The sequence below is a fragment of the Cucurbita pepo genome, chromosome 13, assembly GCF_057944985.1.
Source record: "Cucurbita pepo subsp. pepo isolate OVF chromosome 13, ASM5794498v1, whole genome shotgun sequence".
Lineage (NCBI taxonomy): Eukaryota > Viridiplantae > Streptophyta > Magnoliopsida > Cucurbitales > Cucurbitaceae > Cucurbita > Cucurbita pepo.
In genome coordinates, this window is record NC_141810.1 from 12,636,967 (window position 1) to 12,662,498 (window position 25,532).

The window sequence follows — 25,532 nt, forward strand, 5'->3', positions numbered from 1 at the left end:
AAAACAGAATAAAATAAATATTAAAAAAAGAAAAAACGAATAGTTTGTTGCAATGGGAAAGCTTTGGACTGAGGCGCGTGTAGAACACGCAACTTAAAAGTAAAGTATGATTGGGGTTTGGTAAATGACGTGGCAAGAGTGTAAGTGAATATGGAAGTTGACCCTCTTTACTATTCTCTCTCCTCCTGTTCCCACGTGGATCTTGCCTCGACTTCCACGCTGTCCTCACGCGACTTCTCACCGAGTGCACACCACTCTCTCTTACCTTTTTTTTTTTTCTTGAATAAAAACTTTTTTCGTTCTAAAACACCATTAATGTTATTATTAAATCACTTTAAAATTATTATTATTTTAATTTTTTAAATAAAGATAAAGTTTATAGGTAAAAATTCGATAAAGACAACAAAAATATAAAATGAAGATCAAAAAAATAATTTTTCTAAAATTAAAAGAAAAATTATTTTTAAAATATAATTAAGAATTCGAATGAAGTGGATAGACGACATGTTGATGCTCCTTCCTAAAATGAAGTGGATAGACGACATGGTATCCAGACAAAGGATTCGGTTAGCATTGAATTATGATACGTTACAAAACCTCATAGTATTATGACATTCGACCGCTACCATGCTAACGTTCAAACAAGTATTAAATTTGAATTAACGTGAAGCTAAATAGGTGTGTAATGCGAATATTTAGGGGATAGCGCTCTCCTTTTATATATGGAAGTGTGTTAGAATTCTCCTGTCATGTCTATTAACTCAAACTTCTTTTTTTTTACTAGTAATGTATTTAGACGGTGGGTAGGTCAACTTAGGAAATGTATTGGGCCGAATCCGAGACAACTGCAACGCTGCCCACGATATGGTCCTATTTAAAAACAGTCTTAATGAGATTGTCCCACATGACCGGTTATTATCTAACCTAGTAGATAAGTATTCGATGATAATGTGTTTTTGTGTAAGTCCACATTTTTCTAACATATCAACATGGTCTCGAGGAACATTGCCCTCCCTCCACCTCGTCTTTCCACAGCTATAAACATGGAATTAGTCCGGGCTTCAAAATCAAGTGGGTAAGACAGACTATTATGTTGATAATTGTTCGATTGGATTTTCGCTCACAACTTTTTTCTTAACTACTTCAGTATAAATGTACAATTTAGACATTTTTCGGTGGCTCAAAATGAGCGTTAACGGCATGTTTAACACATGTAAGTCAATCAGAACCTAAACCGAACCCGAAAACGAGCCGGAGATAATAGAAAGAGACAATACGGCTTAAATAGATGAGTTGCTCTAACATAATTATCATATAATTTTCGAAATAATAAATTAAAAAAAAGGGCATAAAAATGTTATGTTATATTATACAGAGTATATACCATATTTAAAAGCGCGTGAGGAACACGGAGAGAAGTGAAGGAGTGGGTGAGAGTGAAAGGCGACGGGCAAAGGGAACAGCATTTCACAGCTGGACCCCACAGTTGCCATTAATTTAAAGTCCCTACAACACAACCCATATCTTTTTTTTTGGAAAATAAATTAATTTATAACAAAGTTTTTTATATTTTATATTATTTATTATTGTACCCCAGAAAAATATATATTTATCCAGGGCTCCTTCCATTTCATATATATCTCTTTCTTTCCCCCATTTCCCAAAATTTTCACTCTCTCCCACACAAAATTATTCATGTTGTTCCTTATCTCCTACTGTTTTCCCCTTTCCTATCATGTTCTACCTGAAAATTTTTGAGAGAACACCAATCTGCTGAAACCCTAATTCTTCTGAATTTTCCCATTTCATTTGTAATTTCATGGTTGGGGGATTTTGATTTTTCTCTACTTGGATTCCTCGGTTGTTCTGTTTAGTTCAGATGAAGAGGGAGCTTGAAGAGGATAGATCTACGGCGGATGCTGGCCGGAGGGTTGTAAAAGGGGAGTGTTCTTCATTGTCCGGTGGGAAACTGAAGATGTGGGAGGAGGAGGAGGAGGAGGAGCAAGACGCTAATGGCGGCGGCGGCGGAATGGATGAGTTGCTTGCTGTTTTGGGATACAAGGTTCGGGCGTCGGACATGGCGGATGTGGCTATGAAGATGGAGCAGTTGGAGATGGTGATGGGAACTGCTCAGGAGGATGGGATTTCTCATCTTGCTTCTGATACTGTTCATTATAATCCTTCTGATCTCTCTGCTTGGGTTCAAAATATGCTTTCTGAATTCAATAATTCCACTAACCCTAACCCCCAATCTTCTCTGTATTCCGAGTCTCTCCATCGGATTCAATCTACCACATCGTGTTTGTACGACGACGATTCTGAGTACGATCTGAGCGCCATTCCTGGTGTTGCGCTTCTGCCTCCTAAAGATTCCTCCACAGAAATCGAAACTCATTCTCGTAAGCGATTGAAAATCGGAGGGGAGAGTTCGGGTCATTTATCACCGTCGCCGTCTTCGTCTTCACCGCCGTTCGTTACCACGGCGGGGATTGTATCTGAACCGTCGCGGCCGGTGGTGGTTGTGGGGGAGGATTCGCAAGAGACTGGGATTCAACTTGTTCACGCTTTATTGGCTTGCGCAGAGGCGGTGCAGCAAGAGAATATGAAGCTCGCTGATGCATTGGTGAAGCATATAGGATTTCTAGCGGCGTCGCAAGCCGGCGCTATGAGAAAAGTCGCGACGTATTTCGCCCAAGCCCTAGCTCGTCGGATATACGGAATCTACTCTCCTCAAGACGGGCTATACTCCTCCTACTCCGATCCCTTACAGATGCACTTTTACGAAACCTGTCCGTATCTGAAATTCGCGCATTTCACTGCGAATCAAGCCATTCTCGAAGCGTTCGCGACGGCGGCGAGAGTTCATGTAATCGATTTTAGTCTCAATCAAGGTATGCAGTGGCCGGCGCTGATGCAAGCGCTCGCATTACGCCCTGGAGGTCCGCCGGCATTTCGATTGACTGGAATCAGCCCACCGCAGCCGGATAACACGGCGGATTCGTTGCAGCAAGTCGGTTGGAAGTTAGCACAAATGGCAGAGGCCATTGGTGTTGAGTTTGAGTTCAATCACATCGTGTGTAGTAATCTGGAGGATCTCGATCCGGCGGCTCTGAAGATTCGGCCGACGGCGGTGGAGGCGGTGGCGGTAAACTCGGTGTTCGATCTACACCGGTTGTTGGCTCGACCTGGAGCGATAGAGAAGGTTCTGGGGTTGATAAAGACGACGCAGCCGAAGATCGTGACGATTGTGGAACAGGAAGCGAACCACAACGGGCCGATTTTCCTGGACCGGTTTACTGAGGCGTTGCATTATTACTCGAACCTGTTTGACTCGCTCGAGGGGTCATCAATCGGGTTCGAACCAGCGAATGAGGACGTGTTATTGTCCGAGGTTTATTTGGGGAGACAGATTTGCAACGTGGTGGCATGTGAAGGAACGGACCGAGTTGAGCGACACGAGTCATTGACTCAGTGGAGAACTCGGATTGAATCAGCCGGGTTTGACCCGGTCCATCTCGGTTCAAACGCGTTCAAGCAGGCTAGTATGCTTTTGGCCCTCTTTGCTGGCGGAGAAGGGTACAGGGTGGAAGAGAATAATGGGTGTTTAATGCTTGGCTGGCACACTCGACCGTTGATTGCCACGTCAGCATGGCAACTCGCTCCCGATGGGTCGAAGTGAGTCTACTCACTGGGTGAATGACTGAGTTTGTGGACCTGTTTTTTCTTTTTTTCTTTTTTTTTTTCGGCCTTTTTATTTGGAGGGTGGATTAATGATGATATATAATAAATAATATAATTTTTGGGTTATGAAGCTTTTACAATAAATATGATGAGGACTTAATTTAATTTATATAGTTTTTATTCACAATAATATTTGGAAATTTTGTGCTGAGTTGGATATTATGATGTGACAAATAGGTAGTAGAAAATAAATAATAAATGACCTGTCTGTCCTAAGCCATGTGCATGACCTTAGTTTGTTTAGTTGCTATTTATTTCTTTATTAATTTGTCAAAAATTAATAAATATTTTATCAAATAAATAATTTTATGTCTTTTTAAAATGTGTTTTGTCTGTTAAAAGTTTTTATTCTTATAAAAAAATGTTTTATTTCTCTCTCCAACTAACTTGAGATCTCACATTCCACCCCTTACGAAGTCCAGCGCTCTCACCATTCGGTGTTCACCCGGTCGGGACTCAACGTTCTTGTTAGCACACAACCCGATATTTGGCTTTTGTATCATTTGTAATAGTTCAAGCTCAAAGAGAACAATATGATACTGGTGTGTTTGGACTGTTACAAAAGAAAAAAAAAAAAAAAAATAGAATTGGTAAGAATTTAAAATTTAAAAGAAAAAAATAAAAAATAAAAAATCATAACAATCTTAAAGCTAAAGTAATAAGTAGATGTGTCAAAAATTAGGCATCCTTTCAAATCATATTATTACCAATCCAAACATTTTGCTATCTCTAACTTAATCTCTTTTAATAAAGCATTTCAAGTTTATCTCTTATGTAATTATGAAGGTTGGTAATGAAATTATTCGAATGAGTTAATCACGTGACCTACGTCTACATAATTCTCCAACTCATTATATCACGAATTAAACGCGACAAAATCAAATATTACTAATTGAAACATATAATATTTGAGAAAACGTTGCATTACATGCAAGTCTCATAAGAACGAGTCGAGTTCGTCGTCAAACCATTCCTACAAACCTTCATAAGAAGATATAATATGTATACCTGTACATTGAAACAACCCAAGCCCACCTCTAGCAAATATTGTTCGTTATAGTTTGTTACGTATCGTCGTCGGCCTCACAGTTTTAAAACGCATCTGCCAGGGATAGGTTTCCACATTCTTATAAATGCTTTGTTCCATCTCCTACCAATGTGGGACCCAACATTCTTGCTGGCAGCTCGATACCATTTGTAACAGTCCAAGCCCACAACTAACAGATATTGTCCGTTTTAGCCGGTTATCTATCGTCGTCAGCCTCATGATTTTAAAATGCATACGCAAGAGAGAGGTTTCCACACTCTTATAAAAAAAAAATGTTTTGTTCCTCTCTCCAACCGTTGTGGGATCTCGCATACATATTCTAAAATACTAAGTTTAACAACGTTTTCTTCTATTTTTTTTCTAGTTCAACCATTACATAAACGATCAATGAAACCAAGCACGGTAGGAGACTTAGGTTTTCTATTCCGAAATATTTGATCAAATTTAGAACAAAGAACTACAAAAAAAAAATAATAATAATAACTCTTCGAAGAACAATAAGTGTCTGCTTTAGGTGGCCATCGATATCACATATGCAATACGAACAGCTTTATTTGTTACAAAAAGTATTTAGATGCATGCATCGTACTATAATAGATGTTAAAGACGAGGTTTCGTATGGTTGAAAATGAAAGTATCATAAAAGAAAAAGGTGAGAGAATATTAGAGTTTTGGGTACAAATTAATAATGGCCTCTCGAAGCTGAGATGGTAGGAATGAATTAATTAATGAACAAGTTTTTTTCGTGCACACTATTAGTCTAGATAATTCGGATGCTTACTCATTTTTGGAGCTATGATTGAAAAAGTGTACTCATTTATACTTGTATTGATATCATATCGATATAACTCGACATCATATATGATAGCTAAATTATTCACTTATTTTGTCCGCTCCTTCACCATTAAGTATTGTTTGACATGATAGAACACTTCCTCGATCTTTTTCGTTGTTACACTAATTGTGAAAGGTGTTTAGCTTTTTCTTCCTACCTAAGGTGTTTGTTGAGATTTTGAAAGGTGAATGTGACGTTTAATTTTATTTTTTCTATGAAAAGTGAGATCCCACATCGGTTGTAGAAGGGAACGAGACATTCTTTATAAAGATGTGGAAACATCTCATTAACAGACATGCTTTAAAACTGTAGGACTGAGGGTGATACGTAACAGACCAAAATTGATAATATCTAGAGCGGTGGGTTTTGGCTGTCATTAATGGTATCAAAGCTAGACGCATTTTAAAAACCGTGAGGCTAACGGCGATACATAACAAGTCAAAACGGACAATATCATAGTATTAGGAGCTAAGATTATAACACCCTAAGATTATGAGAATGATTGAGTAGGAAAAAAAAAGTGAGATCCCACATTGATTGGAGAATGGAACGAAACATTTCTTATAAGGGTGTGAAAACCTCTCATTAACAAACACACTTTAAAACTGTAAGGCTGAGGGTGATATGTAACAGACCAAAATGGACAATATGTATAGCGGTGGGTTTTGGTTGTCATTAATGATATCAAAACTAGACATAGGGTCGTGTGCCAGTAAGAACATTGGGTCCCCAAGCATTTCTTATAAGAGTGTGGAAGCCTCTTCCTAGTAGATGTATTTTAAAAACCGTGAGGCTAACGGCGATACATAACAAGTCAAAACGGACAATATCATAGTATTAGGAGCTAAGATTATAACACCCTAAGATTATGAGAATGATTGAGTAGGAAAAAAAAAAAGTGAAATCCCACATTGGTCGGAGAATGGAACGAAACATTTCTTATAGTGTGAAAACCTCTCATTAACAGACACACTTTAAAACTGTAAGGCTGAGGGTGATACTTAACAGACTAAAATGGATAATATTTATAGCGGTGGGTTTTGGCTGTCATTAATGGTATCAAAGCTAGACATAGGGCGATGTGCCAGTAAGAACGTTGGGTCCCCAAGCATTTCTTATAAGAGTGTGGAAACCTCTTTTTAGTAGACGCATTTTAAAAACCGTGAGGCTAACGACAATACATAACAAATTAAAACAAACAATATCATAGTAGGTTAGGAGCTAAGATTATAACACCCTAAGATTATGAGAATGATTGAGTAGAAAAAAAAAAGGTGAGATCCTACATCGGTTGGAGAAGGGAACGAAACATTCCTTATAAGGGTGTAGAACCTCTCATTAACAGACATGTTTTAAAACTATAAGGCTGAGGGTAACACGTAACAGACCAAAATAGACAATATCTATAGCAGTGGGTTTGGCTGTCATTAATGGTACAAAGCTAGACATCGGGCGGTGTGTCAGCAAGAACGTTGGGTCCCCAAGCATTTTTTATAAGAGTATGGAAACTCTAACAACGATACGTAACAAGTCAAAGCAGACAATATCATAGTAAGCTACGAGCTTATTACGAGAATGATTGAGTAGTGGTTAGTGATGATGCACTTTTAAGTACTTAATGGGTTTCTTGAGAAGTGATTCCATTGATTTTGACAAGGCTCCACTTGAGAGAGAGGCGACCAGCAACCCATTGATTTGCATCTTACTTCCCACTTTCCACTTTTAAAAGCATATATTGTAAAGTGGAAGGTGGAATCATAGTAGGCTAAGAATATATATGCCAAAATTGGAACTTGCAAGCTATGTGATGCCACATTGAGGATGCCTAAATAGCCTACCAACTTGCATCTTTGCAATCAACTATACACATTTCTTTTGTTTGAAGTAATGAATTTCCCCTCCTTTTTCTAATAAACCATGTTATTGGAGGGGGACACAATGTTCATAAAGCAACAGATTAGTACGGAGTGTATACGATTGGGTTGAGCATCGGCGTGGGGGCAACGATAGCAAAGGCGAGGAGCGTATGGCAACGTGGGTGAGGGTGAGGGCGTATGCGAGGAGTATCTACTGATATTGAATGTTGCAAGGGGCATCTGCTAAGTTCTGTGAGAAGCGTTTGATGGTTTGGGTTGACTAGGACTTTTGTCAACTGAACCCAAAACCTTATTCGAACTAGTTTGGTTCTAGAAAATTAACTCAACTTAACCCTTATGGTTTAGGTTGGGTTGATGAAAACTAGGGGTGTACATGGTCGGATTGGGTTGGGTTGAGGATTTTTTTTACCAAACCCAAAAGTTCGGGTTGGTTAGATTGGTAACCCAACTCAACCCAAAAATTTTCACAACCCAACCCAATCCAACCCTCTATTTTCGGGTTGGGTTCGGGTTGTTAAAAAAAATTATTTTTTAAAAAAGTTTTATTTTTCCACAATTTATAATTTTTCGGATACATAGATAAAAAGATAATTAAAAGTTCATCAACAAACACCAATCAATCTATAATTATTAAAAAAAAAAAAACAAATTTAATCAAGAACAACTAAAAAAATTGTAACATATTAGTATAGTTTAGACCACTAAAATATCAACACCTGTTCGAGAATTATTCAAGAATCGAAGTGGTAGTCAGGTGGCCCAAAAATGAAGCCCAAGCTAATATGGAAACTCAGGCCCAACTCAAAGTAGAAGTCAGGTGGCCCAAAACTGAAGCCCAAGTTAATATGGAAATTCAGGCCCAACGAAAAGTAGAAGTAAGGTGGCCCAAACTTGAAGCCCAAACATTCCGTATTTATTAGCCCAAGCCCAAGCTAATATATACATATATATATATATATAATAAGAGATAAAATTGCAATAGCAAAGAATGTTTCTTACATGAGAAACCATAATTTTGGTAAAATCAGTTTCTAAGCCGACATTTGAGGATAACCTTAATCTCCACAAACTTCGCTCTTTATATAACTCATGATTCCCTTCTCTGTCTCTCAATCTCTCAGTCACCAAAATCCTGGAACACTAACCCTTTTCATAATATCACAATGGCTGATGATGCTAAAGACAAAGTTGACCGAGACCGAATTTTCAAGCGCTTCGACGCCAATGGCGACGGTAGGATCTCTGCGTCGGAGCTCGGTGAATCCTTGAAGACGCTTGGCTCCGTTACCCCTGACGAAGTGCAGCGGATGATGGCCGAGATCGACACCGACGGCGATGGGTACATTTCATACGAAGAGTTCACAGATTTCGCCTGTGCCAACCGTGGTTTAATCAGAGATGTTGCAAAGATATTCTAAAGTGTTTGTATACCGTTTATTGTTCTTGTTGTTGTTTTCTTTGTTCTGTTTTTTGTTTTACATTTTAAATGTAGCTTGTCGTGTTTGATTTGATGTCTGCATGAAAAAACAAATCAAATGGGCTCCATTTTCTTAAACATTTTTTCATTATGGAAAACGTTGATTTGGTTGTTAAGCTGCAACTTCCATGATTGTGTCTCAACCAACCACTTCCCAACAGAACATCTGTACAAAAATGATCATATTTACAAAATCATCAATGATTTGATTCAACTAAAATGAGGAAAAATAATCTCGACTTTTCAACGGCAGAAAAGGTAATCGTCTTCTTCGAATTCGGGGAGTCCCGACATGGCCAACGCTAAATGACTCGTCATTTCGCTGTTCGTGTTTTGAAACTGTGAATAACAATCAGTGACACATCCATGGCTCAAGAAACCAGACCTCTTTGATCTGTTGGGCAGAGGCTGTTCTTCACCTTTCAATATTGCAATGATCTCTAAGATCCCGGGCCTGCGCGATTCTTCACCGGTAATGCAAGCAGCGGCAGCTTCGATCATTTGGACTATTTGATTCGAATTCTTCGTCGTACACGTCACTTGCGGATCAAGCAGCTCGGTAATCGCCCCTTTCCCTTTCTGCAAGAGTGGCTTTGCCTGTAGGAACATATCAAACTTGTTATACTTGACAGACTACTTTCTTCTGTCATATACTCTAGACTGCACCGACAAATGCAACACGGGTTAATAGAATAAGGTAACATTTCAAGGGTGTAGAAACCTCAGACCGTGAGGCTGACGGCCATAAGTTACCGGTCAAAGTGAACAATATCAAAGCTTTGCAGAATCATTAATCCAACAAAAGTGATATAATGACCTACCCATAAAACCAAGTTCTCCTCTCCATGATTTCTTTCTTCGATCGGTTTCCTGCCCGTTATGAGTTCCAATAACACGACTCCTAGAGCGTAGACATCTGTTTTATCTGATACCTTCCCGTGCTGGAAATATTCCGGAGCTAGGTAACTACAAATAAGTTCATAAATCGTAAATCGGAATGGAACAGAACACGGGAAGGGCGCGAGATTGAATCTCATCATCCTTCCCCTACATTAAAATGTCTTAAGAATGAGTTTCATACCCAAATGTTCCTTTGACAGTTTTGCAAAGGAAAGGCACAGATGGAGCAGCAGTCCATGTCGCTAACCCAAAATCACATAACTGCAAGCAACCATTACCAGGAAACAGTTGATGAATAAGAACAATGAAAGGCTAACCTCAAATTATCTAGACCGATGGCTTGGTTGGTTTCTCGGGCTTCCACTCAAGGTTTTAAAACGCGTATGGTAGGGATAGGTTTTCACACACTAGGTTTTCACACCCTTATAAGAAATGCTTTGTTCTCCTCTCCAACCACAATCCACCCCTTGGGGACCTGACGCTGGCCCAAGGGAATCCTTCGTTCTCCTCTCCAACCGATGTGGGATCTCACAATCCACCCCCTTCGAGACCCAAGGAATCCTTCGTTCTCCTCTCCAACCGATGTGGGATCTCACAATCCACCCCCTTCGAGACCCAAGCGTCATCGCTGACACATCGCCCGGTGTCTGGCTCTAATACTATTTGTAACCGTCCATGCTCACCACGAGTAGATATTGTCCTCTTTGGGCTTCCCCGTTTTAAAACGCGTCTACTAGGGATAAGTTTCCACACTCTTATAAAGAATGCTTCGTTCGCCTCTCAATGTGGGATCTCACAATCCACCCTGGGATCTCACAATCCACCCCTCCCTTTGTGGGATCTCACAATCCACCCCTCCCTTTGTGGGATCTCACAATCCACCCCTCCCTTTGTGGGATCTCACAATCCACCCTTTTGGGGACCCAGCCCTCGGCATACCACCATTCCAGAATGCTTCGTTCTCCTCTCAAGGTGGAATCTCACAATCCACCCCTTTGGGGACCCAGCCCTCGGCACACCACCGTACCCCCTCCCTTTGTGGGATCTCACAATTCACCCCTTTGGGGACCGAGCCCTCGGCATACCACCATACCACCTGGTATCTGGCTCTGATACCATTTGTAACAACCCAAGTTCACCGCTTCTTTGGGCTTTCCCGTTCACCGCTTCTTTGGGCTTTCCCTTCTGGGCTTCCCCTCAAGGTTTGAAAACGCGTCTACAAGGGATAGGTTTTCACACCCTTATAAAGAATACTTCGTTGTCCTCACCAACCAACACGTAAGATCTCACACTATCTCTCCCTTTTGTACACATCAAACAACCAAAGGAATATCCACAAAAACGAACATATTCTTTTACCTTTGGCACTTTCTTGGACGAAAGAAGGATATTTGAAGGCTTAATATCTCTATGAACAACACATCTTTCAGTCCCATTGTGAAGATACGCCACAGCCTCAGCAATTCCAAGAGCAATCTTAAACCTCACAGACCACGAATGAGACAAGCAACCCTTTATTCCCTTCTTCTTCTCTGCAATTGTTACAACGTTAGAATCTCAAAAAACCAACCAAAGTTCAACTAAATCAAGAACCGAAGAACAAGGAATCATACCATGCAAATGTCTTTCCAAACTTCCACCAGAAACATACTTATAAACCAAAAACAAGCCCTCTTCTGGATCAATACAAAACCCCACAAGAGGAACAATATTTGGGTTATGAAGAGAGCTAGCAATCATCAATTCTCTGCAGAACGCCTTCGCAGACTCTTTATCTTCCTTGTCTAAGCGTTTGATAGCCACAGCTGTTCTTAAAAACCCAACTCTCCCCCTGAATACACAACTTAAAGCCCCTCTTCCCAGAACTCTGCCTACCAAATTTGGGGAAATTTTGAATAAGGGTTCAAGATTACATATCAAAAATTGGTTTAAAAAACAAGAAAAAGGGTGTTCGACTTTGAGAGTACCTTTTGAGAAATTACGAGTAGCAGAAAGAATTTCGCGATATCTGAATCGAATCAAAGTATGAGCCACAGGGGAAATGCTTTTTTCCAATGATTCAATCCTCCGCCATTTCAATTCTTTGGTGAGAGCATCAGCCATCATTCCATTTTCCAAATTCACCATCAAAACAGTGGCCGCAGTGGTTGAAGAGCCGATATTCATGGTTTCAAGCTCAACTTGAGAGCAAAAACTAAACCGAAAAGACGAGTGAACCGATTGTGGATCAGTATTTGAGGAGTCCCCACCACAAGGACCAGACTCCGCAAGCAACCAAGCCTTATTGTGCTCGAGATTCTTGATTTTCCCATCGACATTGGTGTGGTGATCATCATCTTGAATGCTCTGATTCTTGCGGCGAAGACGAGCAGGAGGAGTAATACACGCTAACCCAAGTTCCCAAATCATTTTTCTCAAAAGGGTCTTAATCTTGAGCTCGTTATAGTGGGAATGTTGATGCTCTAACTCAAGGTGGGACACCCTTGGGTTAGAACAAGTACCAATGGAGAAACCCATTTGGAAGCAGATCTCGAGGGAAAGAACAGAGATCTAGAAACCCTCAAAGAAACAAAAGAGAAAAGCAGAGATACCCACAAAGAAAAGGGCAAAAAGAGGGAAGAATTGGGTTTGCTTCAATGGTGGGGGGAGAATATGCAGTAAGAAGAATAATGGAATTTAAGTACAAAAATGGAAGAACAGAGTGGTGGGAGGTGGGGGGTGGGGATGAAAAGCCATGGCTAAGGTCCCCATGAAAATTGCTTTGGCAGACATGGGTGGAATGGGTAGCTCGCTTGCTCTACCTTTCAAAATGGAATTTTATCTTTAAATAATAAACAAAAAGAGAGAGCTTCGGGTGTTTGCCCCCATGGACCTCTGCGTGTGCGTGCGTGCGAGGCAGAGAGTGATTGAAACGGACATGTTTTCAGTAATCAAAGTTTAATTAATTTAAACACGATTAAAATGACCAATCAAAACACAAAGCTTGTCGGAACCCCAAACAAATAAGGGTTAATTTCCTCATTTTACTAAGTTAATCATGTTTCATCCCTTAAACGTTAGTTTTTCAATTTGAGCATAACACAAGTGAATAAATTTATAAGACACGACTCTACACAATGGTATGATATTGTCCACTTTGAGCATAAGCTCTCATTTTTTGGGCTTCCACAATGACATAATATTGTCCACTATGAGCATGAGTTCTCATCGCTTCGCTTTGAACTTCCTCAAAATGTCTCATACCAATATACAAAGTATTATTTGTTTATAAACCCATGATCATTCTCTAAATTAAGGATGTGAGACTTTCATGTCATGTATGTATATATATTTTTTACCATAAAATTAGTTGGGGGAAGAAGTAAAGAGTAAAAATGATTTACTTTTTACTTTTTACTTTTTACTTTTTTACCCATTATGAACCAAAGAGAGAGAGATTCCAAAATTACTGCAAAAGGGGGAGTTTTTACCTTTTGCAGAACACTTTTGATTTTTATGAACAAAATAATAGTGAATATTCGAATGAGAAATAAATTTTAATTATATGCTTTTTTTAAAAAAATAAATATTATTATTATTATTATTATTATTATTATTATATAACAGAAAAACTAAAACTATATATGTAGTTTGGTGACCACCCCATATTTTTCCAACCGCCAACAACCTTGTCTTTTTTGGTGTCTAGCTTATTAATATAATTAACTTTTTTTTTATTAATTATTGTTTATAACCTTCTAATAAATTTTTAATTTTTTTTATCTCAGAGTCCAAAAAAAATTCGTACTATCTAATCCAAACTATAAAAGTTAAAGTTGACATTTTTTTGGTTTGGTAAACATGACCACCCAATATTGTCTTAATTTTAAGATTATTACGAGAATTAAGGACATTTAATGTTTGTAATTGATGTTAGTGATGCATTGTGACTTGTAAATATTTGATATATTTGAGTTTTGTTAGATGTTAGTTATTAATGTAATGTGTACTGTGGATAAGTATAATTTTTTTAAATAATTTAAAAAATAACTCGACAAACCAACCAACTCAATCCGAAAGAGAGGGTTGGGTTTAGTTTGGTTGGATTGTAAACTCTATTCGAGTTGCTTGAGTCACAAACTCAATCAACCTAATATTTCGGGTTGGCTGAAAAGATTTCCCCAACCCAATTCATATACACCACTCTTTATTTACGTATAGTTTAAATATCTAATTATGTCTTCAAAGTTTGAAATTTTTTTACGAATTTCCATAGATTTGATGCATTGAATTCATTTAAATTGAATACAAAAAAATTCAATGATTTTGAGTAAAACGTTACGATCAATGAGGCGAATATAAGAAATTAAAATTTAGCGTCGAATATAAAATTTGAATTAATGAATAATACGAGATTCTCATATTAATATTTTGTGACGGGTAACATCATGGTCTCCTTCTTGCCTCCTTCATGCTTTAGACTCCCTACCCTATTAATTTAGGCATCGTTGTTACTAGAAAGTAATATTCGTATATCAAATTAGATGTAACACTATTTGAACAGATTTTTTACGATTGCTTTCTTTTCCTCTGGCTACTAAGATGTTTCAGTTCGCCAGGTTGTCTCTTGCCTGCCCATGGATTCAGCAGCAGTTATAATAAAAATATATTTCCCTCCACATGAACGGACGCTCGGGTTAGAAAGCTATTTTATATTATATTGCAAACGATGCTAAAAAAAAGATTGTGATTCTAGATAAGAGAATTTTTCCGGGTTTGTGTATGGTTGAACTAAAAAATTAATTATTAAGACGTGAGTGATGATGTTAATGGGACGGAAATGTGTGTCTATGGTGGGGGCAAATGGCGGCAAATAATGGTCACCTAATGTGATAATGATGCATATTAAATGTTTAAAATTGATATCTCTAAGTTTGATTTTGATATTAATTAAACATTTTTAAAGCATATCGTGTGGAGCATATGGTCCAAAACGCGAACTCGTATTGACGGGAATCTCATTCCCATTTCTCCCCTTTGGGTTTTTGTCGGTGGGACACAAATATGGCAATGACCCCCGAACACTCTCGTCCTGAAGTTCTTAACAACTTCGACGTTTATCTATCCAATGTTTAGATATGATTTTATGCGAATTTGTGAGATTTTGCATTGGTTGGAGACGTGAACGAAACATTTATCAAGATTGTGAAAATTTATCCCTGATAGATGTGTGTTAAAATGGTGAGACTAATGGCGATATGTAACGGGTCAAAGCAAACAATATCTACTACGGTGGACTTGAGCTATAACAAACGGTATCAGAGCTAGTCACCGAACGCTGGACCCTCAAGGAGGTGGATTGTGAAATCTCACATCGGTTGAAAGAACGAAACATTCTTATAAAGATGTGGAAATTTCTCCCTAGTAAATGTATTTTAAAATCGTGAGACTGACGAAAATATGTAATGAATCGAAGCGGACAATATTTACTCATGGTGGGCTTGGGCTATTACAAATAGTATCAGGGTCAGTCATCATCAGGCAGTGAGCTAGCGAGGATGCTGGGCCCTAAGGGAAGGATTGTGAGATCTCACATTGGTTGGAGAGGAAAACGAAACATTTTTTTTATAAAAGGGTAGAAATCTCACTCTAGTAAACGTATTTTAAAATCGTTAGGCTGATGACGATTAGTAATAAGTCAAAGTAGATAATATCGGTTAGCGGTGGGCTTGGACTATCACAATTGATATCAGTTTATCTCAACGTTCTTTGCTGGTTGTTCTCGAACAATTTTTGTATATCAAACGAACCCGTCTATAAGGTAGTTTTAATATTTAAAATGTTATTTTCTCACGGTAACTTACATAAAAAAAATATATATATATATATATTAAAGTCGAAAGAAATTAACATAATTAGATTATGTATATTATATAGTTTGTGGACCATTGTGAACCAAAATAATGAAATGTTTACTTGGGAGTTTATGGGCAGCTCATTATTTTTATATTATGGTTATTAAAGAATGGTTAAAGATAAGATTTTAATGTCACTTTTATTAAAGACATGATTTAAGCCTGATCATCAACCTAGGCCCATTTACATAATTTCATATACTTTAAGCTTTATACTAATCTTTTTTTTTTTTTTTTTTTTTTTTCTTTTCCCTTAAAGAAGGTCCAATCAACTTTACCTCTTTTTTCGTATTAAAATTAAGTTTTTTTTTTTTTTTTTTTTTCGTGTTAGTTCAAAATTATTAAGTTAAATTTAAGTATCTCTTTGGTTCCGTGTGTTGTCTCTTTTCATTTTGTTGGTGTTCATTGATATGATTTTGGAGAACTAGTTTCTTACCTACGGATTTGAAATGACCCAAGATGTATTTGTTTCTAATCTTGCAACAAAATCCATGAATTACGAAAAAATGCGAGACTTGTGAGATTCCATCAGTTGGAGTTCAAAGAGAACACATCTATTAGCCGTGGTGGGCTTGGGCTGTTACAATGGTATTAGAGGGTGGTGTGTCAGCCATGATGTTGGGCCATTAAGGGGGTGGATTGTGAGATCCCTCGTCTGTTGGAAAGGGGACGAACCTGATAAAGGTGTGGAAACCTCTCAGAAGTCTGGAAGAGAAAGCCCAAAAGAGAACAATATCGACTAGTAATGAACTTGGACAGTTACATTAATTCAAATTCTACCTAACAAAAAGATTGAATTTAAGGTAGGATGATTGGAAGCAAATAAAAGAGTAACAAAAAAGGGGTTTAGATTGGAGCAAGTTTGTAGATTGAAAATGGGCTGATTCCTTTGTGTGTGTATTGGTGAAGGACCCAAATGGGCTGCAGCCTGCATGAGGCGTTGATGTTCTTCAAAAGATTAAAGCACATTGAACCTGACAAGGCATTGGGCGTGCATTCTGATATGCATACATTTCAGTTGCTAGCTCATTTGAGTAATGTCGGTCTACGCGGAGGCCAAAAACACCATCACTTTTGACTATTTGAGCTTCAGCTTCTTTCTCTTTGTGATGAAAGAATGGCATCAATGGCTTCCCTAACTTGTGAAATATCTGGAGCTTTCCCTCCTTGAACGGGCCAAAATTCGTCGGCCGCTAGGATCTGAAATTCAAAATTTTAACCAAAACGATAAAGAGGGCATAGAGACGTGTTTGAGAATTGTTGGGAGGGAGTTCCACATTAACTAATTAAGAGAATGATCACGAGTCTATATAAGTAAGAAATGCATCTCTAACATGGTATCTAAAGTCATGTCGTTAACTTAGGTATGCTAATTGAATCCTCAAATGTCAAACAAAGAAATTACTAGTCTCGAAGGTGTAGTTGTACTTTGTTTGATATCTCCAGAGAAGGAGTCGAGCCCTTTGTTCGATTATGGGGAGGCTGTTCGAGGGCCCCATAGGCCTCAGGTTCGAGGGGGAGGATTGTTGGGAGGGAGTCCCACATTGGCTAATTCAAAGAATGATCATGGGTTTGCAAGTGAGGAATACATCTCCATTAGTACGAGGTCTTTTGGGAAGCCTAAAAAGAAACCATGAGAGCTTATACTCAAAATAGACCATATCATACCATTGTGGAGGTCTGTAATTTCTAATAGATTTGAGCGGGTTGGAGGTAGAGAATATAATCTCTATCTTTAGCCTCGTTTAACTAATGGGGAGAAATCTCTCTCTACTTCAATAGGTCCCTACAAGTCCGGATTCTCTAATTTAAACATACATTTCTATTCGTAACTTATATTCGTACCTTGACACGTTGAAGAAACTTGACATAACTAATGGCTTTCTCCAACATGGTTACCAAATCAACCTGCAAAATGAAGTTAAAAATGGCCCAAAATTCCATAAAAGTTCAAAGCTTTTCTTAATTTAGATAGCAATAAGCACCTTGGAGCCATTAGGAACCAATTCTTGGAGTATCTTCAGCCTCTCACTAATCCTCTCTCGTCGATTCTAAGTAACAAAACAAACAATAAAACAGACATTTTCTTAGCCAACGTTGTTCAAACAAAACAAGACCAAACCTTGGCTGCAATGCTCTGTGGATCCTTGGCTGTTGATGATTTACATTGCTTCTTACAAACACCCTCACTGCTATTTCCCTGTCAGTCAATCAATCAATCTAATACGAGTTTAGGGACGAAACTTATAATTTAGCAACGAAGACGAACGATTTAATACCGTCGTATGGGCTCGCTTGTGATTTCCAGTTATGTCCTGAGCTGCTTCAGGGTCTTGAATGGCATAAGAAAGGCACCCATAAAGAGGGCTATGATCTCCGTGATGTCTTGGAGGGCTGGGATCCTCCATGGCACGCTGATGATCCCAATTGTGAGTGTCTAATTGACAAACCCCTTGTGGCTCAAAGCTCAGCAAAGGCTCGTTGTTGCCAATCCCACACTTGAAGTTGATGAGAGAGTCAGATATTTGCTGCTCTTGTTCAGCTGAATTTGCGAGTGCCATTGACACTGACACACAATGAAAGAGTGCTTTAAATGTACTCAAAGCATACACAACCCTCCTACTTTCTAGACCCTATTGGTAGGGGTTGTAATTAATCCAACCCACCTAGCTTCAAACAATTCTATATTGAATGACTTCCTAAGAATTTTTCTAACAAGCACGCGAGTGTAACAGCCGAACCCCACTGCTAATAGATATTGTCTTATTTGAATTTTCCTTTTGATGCTTTGAGTGACCTCCTAAAAATTTTCCTAGAAAGCATGCGAATGTAATAGCCCAAGTTCACTGCTAGCAAATATTGTTTCTATGAGTTTATTGTTTCGAGCTTCCCCTCAAAGTTTTTAAAATGCGTCTACCAATGAGGAGTTTCCACACTCTTATAAACAATGTTTCGTTCTCTTCCCCAACCAATGTAGAATCTCACAGTAAGTAAGGACAAAACATGCTAAAAGAACTTGAGTTGATTTGTAGAGATAGTTTTCACTCTTAATCAAAGAGTAAGTAACATGGTCAGGTCACAGAAAATATTGAGACTATTAAAAGTCAAATTCAGATCTAAATCCTGACCCATTAAAGTATTCTATTCAACATCATATTCAAAACTTTTTAATTGGAGTTAAGAGTCAAAAGGGTTATTTTATATAACATTTTTATAGCATGGGAAATAGAGAAGGATGGCTTTAATCTGTTATTTAATTAAAAGGGTTTGTGGAAGCTATGAGTTGAGAGGCATAATTTAATGGGTTGAACCAAAATGTTGCAGCAGCATACACCACCACCAGCTAAAAGGTCGGCGGATGGTTCGTTTGAGAGCCAAACTCACACCACGTGCGATATGATAGTAGATTGATATCGACATTTAAGAGTTAGATACATGGAACCAACATGAACAACTTAGTTCAGTTAGTGTTTTCGTGTCTGACAGGTGATTTGACACGTATAAAACACATTTTAGTACAATAGATGTGACAAAGTCAAAACAAGTCCCGATATTTGGTAACCATGCTAAATAAACACGTATACTAATTTTTTAAAGCATGTATATGCGATTTTATTATATGATAGACGATATAAATATTATAATACAATGGTTGAAAATTTGTAGAAGTTTGGTGGGATGATTATTAATTATTAATTAAAAAAAAACATGTGTAAAAGTAATAAATAACATTAAATAATGTTGATGATTGAATTCTTTGTCGAATTTTATCACTACAACACTCAGTTCTCTCACATTCTTTACAGATATTTTGTTTAATAATTTAATTATTTTCTCTATTATTATTATTATTTTATTATTTTGGCGTTTATTTAAATATGGACGACTTTGGTACAAACTTAGCTGTATCACAATGTTTTTATAAATAAATTATTTGTTTAAAAACATAAATATAATCACATGGAACGTCTCATGGCTAATAATGTATTAAAGCGTATATAGTATTATGGTGTACACAATACTGTAACATAACATTGTAGTATACGCGTCCGTACTAATCATAGAGGGAAAGTATTTCGATGCACGTGAACATACAAGATGCATGGAGTTTCTATAGTTTAAAATCATGGTATGCATTTATGATGTAAGTTATACCTTCGTTCATTTATATCATCGCATAGTATAATTTAATATGATAATATAATGTTTGAACTCGTATTGATTTAAATATAATTTATGTAAATTACTTATTGGTAGGATTTTAGGCATTTATTAAACTTTTTCTGTTACCCAAAATACCCTTGAATGTATAATAAATGAAATAATCCACATTTAATATAATATTTATTTTTCTTTAAATTAAACCCGTTTTTCATGCAAGGAAAATTCAGGTCCTAATTTTTGGATATGAAATAACCAATAATAATAATAATAATAATAAATAAATAAATAAATAAAAGCGTCCGCTTCAATCGCTGTCCACACTGGGCAGATGGATGTATATCCTGTTTAGGGTTTATATGATTTTTTTAAAGTATTCTCGAAGTAGAGATAGGGTTGAGCTTGTGGCTCGTAAAATTAGAGCACGTGGCTACAAATTATAATGTTAGAGGTCCGAATCCATCTTTGTCCACAACCCGTCAAAAAAAGAATTTTTTCTTCTGGAAATAGGAAAATTATGATCGGGATAGTGGACCCGGTGTAGGTCATGGTTAATTTGTATTTTTTTATTCATGATAGCGGACCAATGCTAATGACACAGCTACGAGTTAAATTTCATGGGTTTTTTCCTTTTCATGTTTGTTTTATTATGTATTAAAGTTAAAATAATAATATTCATCGTTATCGGACCATTTTTCAATTTACTAGTCACTTACTTTTGATAAAGGTATGAAGTAATTGTATTTCTACGGGATGATTCATCCCGATATACTAAGAAAACAATTGTAATTGATTCTTCTGAGCGATTAATGGGATTAAACTTCAAATCCATTGAATATCACTTGTTACAATCGCACTCTTGCAACACTGAGACATCTATTATGCGGTATTTGTTCTAACCTAGCAAACAAATCAGCTGTAAGGAATTCAAACGTCGCAGACAACGTCGGCGTATGTTCGAGCCTCGAGTCACGTTTGCAAGAAATGTTTTAAAAAACCCGATGAGAAAATGAAAATAAATATGAAGACAGTATCTTTTTGGTAATTGGTATACATGGAAATCAATGACAATCTTCTTTGATCCATCATTTTGGCTTTATGTTACTAGGGTTAAAAAATGTGATGTAGCTTTTAACTTCGGGACACGTGTGTGTGTAAATATATAGTTATGACAAGTTACGATCATGATTCATTTTCTCTTAGATATGGACAGAAAAGGGATCCTAGGCAACACTCTTGCACCAAATTCACTTGTAACCCAAGCAAAGAACTTATTCCCAATCTCCTTATCCTTCTTTCTTCCTTTCCTTTCTTTTGCTTTGTGATCATCTACTACTTTGGCTTTATGCTTCTATGTGCATGCACGTGGAGCTACTACCCTACTAACTCGAGTATATCATTATAAGTTCATCGCTAGTAGATATTGTTCTCTTTAAGTTCTAGGCTTCCAAACGCATCTAGTAGGAGAGGTTTTCACACCCTTATAAAGAACGTTTCGTTCCCCCTTTCCAATCCATGTATGATCTCACAATCCACCTCCTTAGGGGCCAGCATCCTCGTTGACACACTGCCCAGCATCTAACTTCGATATCATTTATAACATATTGTTTGGAGAGGGGAACGATGAAGTCCAAGAAATGAACACTTTGAAACTCCACTATTTCTATACTGTGATACAACAGTGCCTTTACAAACATGCAAAGAGGAAAAAAGAACACTATGATTTCAACCCCATACAGATCCCATTCCCAGTTTTATTTGGCATTTTACCAGTCTCCCGACACTCCCACGACCTGCCTGGACTGGCTTGCTTTCTCCTATATCTTATTTTCATTTCCTGTTCTCTAATAGTAACAACTAAACAAGTTTATATCTTACAAACTCCACGGACAAAGCATGAGAACAAATTTTGTTACTTTGAAGAAACTTCAGAGGTGCATGAATTATTCATAGGCATATCAGTGGGCGTGCATACCAGAGCCCTTCGTTGTAAATGCCTTAAGCTCTGCTCCATGCTTACTTGCACCATCTCTGCCAGCATCTTCTTTGCTTTACTAGATTGATCGTCCTTTCCATCGATCTGATAAATAATATTACAAACAATGTTCTCGATCGTGTCGGGTTGAAGCTCAGATCTTGGATATGGAGAGTCCCTTAATAGCCTTAAGAGGGTTTTAGCCTTTGACTGAGATTTAGGTGTACCTTGGACAGTGAGTTCAAGAAGACCAGGGATTACCCCTTCTCCTAAGATAGGTTCTCTATATTTACACCGGTCGCTCTCGCACATCGTCAATAGTGCACCGACAGCGTGATCACGACTTTGAAGAGAGCCATTCTCGAGAACTTCCACAACAGCAAGAACTCCACCTTCTTCAGATGTCAACGCTGTTCTTCCTTCATCAAAACCAACTAAGGATTCAATCAGTGAGCAGCATTTTTCAGCAGTTTTTGAAGATTTTTTACAAGTTTTCAGCAGACTGACTATTGAAGGGACTGGGTTTGAATCTAGAATGATGCTAAGATTAGATGGGAGTGTTGAAAGATTGGAAAGGGCCATTACAGCATCTGCCTTTGCTTGTGGGCTTCCACATCTAAGAATCTCCACAAGGAGAGGAATGGCACCAGCAGCACTTATTAACGGCTTATTGACAGTAGAAGCTGAAAGAGTGAGTAAAGAAGCAGTGGCATTCTCCTGTAGGATCAAACTCTCTGATTGCAGAAAACCAACAATTGGTCCCAAGGCACCAGCTTCAACAATCTTGATCTTATTCCTGTAGGCATTCCAAAAATTAACATATTAAGGAAGCAGCTTCTCAGTTTGACATGGAATCAATTACCAGAAACACAACAGGCAATCATATTCTTCCTTCACCTAAGATATCTAAACAAAAGAAACTCCATTGCAAGTGCACACATCTTATTCAGCCAACAGTATCATTCGTACTGGAACAGTTCAAAATTTGATCAATACAGCAGTTCCAGAAACTAAAAGCAGACCAACATTTTCTAGGAAACATTTCATAACTGTGATGAGAACTTAAGGCCCCCAATATATCCGATGTGCTAGAAGGAACAAGACAGGGCACATGACAATTCGATTATCATATACAAGGAAGAACAAGGAAAAAACAGGGGTGAGCTCACATCTGCAAGATAAGATCAGCTGTTTGGGTGTGCAAGCAAGCACATGAGTGGGAGGAGGTGTCAACATAGGAAATGATAGAAGATCATTGGGTTTACTTAGCAAGAGTAGTCTAATGGGGGAAGGGAGGATCCTCGGTAAATCCATATGTTCAATACTTTTCTACAATATAGTCGACTCAACTCAAGCATAGTTTAACCGATTAAGTCTATAAATTATTTGACTGCTACCTCAAATGTTGCGTCGAACTAAAAAAAAAAAAACAAAAAAAAAAACTTTCAAATTCTGATTCATCAAACCATTCATAAACAGAACATCAGCATTATCCCACATCAGAAAATAGCAAGGCAATTATAACAGCATATTTTTCCATGAGACCTTAAATCATCATCAAGAACAACATATGGGCTTTTATATTTAAGAAAAACAGACAAAATATACACAATTTTCATATCTTTTGCAGCCAAATTTGCGCAATCAAAGACACCAACCACCGCATGCCATGCCAACCGCATTAAAAAAAAAGGGAAAGGGGGGAAGCCTCCAACAACTAAAGCCACAAAATAACAACAATATAATTAGCAATAAAATAAACGAAGCTCAACAGGACAAATACAAATATACTGAGACTAGCAAATTCTTTATCAATTTAAAAACACAGCCAATATAGAAATCGTTCAGTTAAGGGAATCCAAGAAAAAAATATCTCAATCTAATTGACCAACCAACACATGTAAATTTGGTTTCAGATTTTCTTCCTCCTCCTCCTCTTCCTCTACCGTTTACATTTTCTTTCACGTATTCTCACCAGCCAAACACGCAAGCGAAAATATAATTAACCACAAAAGAACGGGAAGGGAATAAAGAAGAAGAAGAAGAAGAAACCTCCTCATCGATATCGCTAATTAGATGAAAATTTCAGAAAGCGTAACAAATTCAATTAATCGATTAATATAAACGCAAGAACACAAGCTAATAAAAAAAAAAAATCAAGAAAGCGTGAAAAGAAATCAGGTCATATAGAAGGCAAAGAAAGAGATGTAAGAGGAATTTACTTTTCATCTTTAACAGCAAGGTTGAGAAGGGCAAGAAGAGCGGCCTCGAGGTGAGAGTCAGGGTAGTGGAGTGGGTGGAGCATGGAGACGAGGTGGGGGATTGATTCCGAGAGCTGGCGGCGGCATCGTTGGGAGGTTTTAGTGAGTCGGCGAATTTCGCAGGCTCCTTGAAGCTTGGAATCGAGAGCATCGGATTGAACAAGGAGGAGAGCCTTGAGGACGGCAGCCTCGGTCGACACGGCGGTCCGGTGGTGGCTCCCGGAGGGAGAGCTGTAATAATCCATTAGGAAGAAGGATTGAAAATTGCGTGAAGCAGTTGAGCGATGAGAGATTTAAAAGGCAAAGAAGAGGAGAGCGTGGCTTTAAGCAACAGTTAGAGAGAGAGAAAAAAAAAACGTTTATTTTAATTAATTAATTAATTAATTAATAGGGTATATAGGTTATGTTTTTGACGGTTGAATTTTCTAGGTCAGGGCAAAATGGTCAAATTCCAAGACGGGCAGAGGGCAGGGGTTATGGGCAGGGGCAGTTTCAAAAGTGTAATGAAAGTCGTTATCGGATTGGAAGTTGAAATGAAACGACTTGAGCTTGAGGTTTGGTGATATTAAATTAAATATTAATGGTTAAATTATAATTTATTTATTTATTCATATTTTAATATTTTAAGGATCGAATAAATATAAAATTAAAAATTTATACAAAAGAATCTCGAACACATACTCTAACCTTATTTTATTTATCCATTTATTTGTATAGACGGCTATATTATATTGTAGCGTATAAAATCACATCAATTCTAACCCGTGAAGTCAAACAAGCAAAAAAGGTAGTAGCCCGTTTAAACGAGTTATAACTCGACACCTCACCTATGCGTGACGTTGACTAAAAAGGTGACACTTTAGGAAACTTTTAAAATAAAGGATAAAAAATTTATTCCGACTATTTAACATACAAAAATATTAGAATACGGTTGCATTCCCCATCTTTCTCCACCCGGCTATTCAAAATTCTTTCTATCTACACTCCCACTTGAATAGAGATTCGTTAAGAACAAGTCGCTACCGACACTTTTCACTTATACTCCACACGTACATATTATAAATTGTCAAATCAAGTAAATAAAATAAGTATATTTTATTTTATGTTGACCGAATATATCTGTGTTTTTTTATGAAGATAAATGATTTATAATCTTAATTCAGTTTTGGAGTATTAGAATGGGCCCTGGATTTATTGAGTGTGTAAATCTAGTTGGAAGTGTAACGGTTGTTAATGATCTACAAATGTGTAGACATTAGGTCATGTTCAAGTATAGGGTACGAGGTGAGTGGGTAATAAAATTATATTAAATTATATTTAGTTCTGTCACTATTTAAATTTTAATTATGTATATTTATTAGAT

General features: G+C 37.6%; 5 protein-coding genes across 5 annotated transcripts; 2 read left to right on the plus strand and 3 right to left on the minus strand.

The window, feature by feature from the left end:
• The first annotated feature begins 1,623 nt into the window (after positions 1 to 1,623).
• Positions 1,624 to 3,807, plus strand: LOC111808849 (DELLA protein GAI). Its single transcript, XM_023695051.2, has one exon. It carries the CDS (start codon positions 1,880 to 1,882, stop codon positions 3,677 to 3,679), a length of 1,800 nt encoding a protein of 599 aa, XP_023550819.2. The 5' UTR covers positions 1,624 to 1,879; the 3' UTR covers positions 3,680 to 3,807.
• Positions 3,808 to 8,595: 4,788 nt separating this feature from the next.
• LOC111808547 (polcalcin Ole e 3-like) lies at positions 8,596 to 9,056 on the plus strand. The gene has a single exon (XM_023694607.2). It carries the CDS (start codon positions 8,665 to 8,667, stop codon positions 8,917 to 8,919), a length of 255 nt encoding a protein of 84 aa, XP_023550375.1. The 5' UTR covers positions 8,596 to 8,664; the 3' UTR covers positions 8,920 to 9,056.
• Positions 9,057 to 9,110: 54 nt separating this feature from the next.
• On the minus strand, positions 9,111 to 12,687 carry LOC111808543 (putative serine/threonine-protein kinase PBL7). Its single transcript, XM_023694604.2, has 6 exons — positions 11,846 to 12,687; positions 11,492 to 11,749; positions 11,238 to 11,410; positions 10,060 to 10,139; positions 9,800 to 9,944; positions 9,111 to 9,575 (listed from the first exon to the last, which is right to left on the minus strand). Exons 1-6 carry the CDS (start codon positions 12,393 to 12,395, stop codon positions 9,222 to 9,224), a joined length of 1,560 nt encoding a protein of 519 aa, XP_023550372.2. The 5' UTR covers positions 12,396 to 12,687; the 3' UTR covers positions 9,111 to 9,221.
• Positions 12,688 to 16,304: 3,617 nt separating this feature from the next.
• Positions 16,305 to 18,394, minus strand: LOC111808546 (transcription factor RHD6). The gene is made up of 5 exons (XM_023694606.2): positions 18,052 to 18,394; positions 17,895 to 17,972; positions 17,758 to 17,823; positions 17,618 to 17,680; positions 16,305 to 16,972 (listed from the first exon to the last, which is right to left on the minus strand). Exons 1-5 carry the CDS (start codon positions 18,331 to 18,333, stop codon positions 16,862 to 16,864), a joined length of 600 nt encoding a protein of 199 aa, XP_023550374.2. The 5' UTR covers positions 18,334 to 18,394; the 3' UTR covers positions 16,305 to 16,861.
• A 3,177-nt stretch (positions 18,395 to 21,571) lies between these two features.
• LOC111808544 (U-box domain-containing protein 9) lies at positions 21,572 to 24,483 on the minus strand. The gene is made up of 2 exons (XM_023694605.2): positions 24,131 to 24,483; positions 21,572 to 22,704 (listed from the first exon to the last, which is right to left on the minus strand). Exons 1-2 carry the CDS (start codon positions 24,412 to 24,414, stop codon positions 21,846 to 21,848), a joined length of 1,143 nt encoding a protein of 380 aa, XP_023550373.2. The 5' UTR covers positions 24,415 to 24,483; the 3' UTR covers positions 21,572 to 21,845.
• Between the last annotated feature and the right edge of the window lie 1,049 nt (positions 24,484 to 25,532).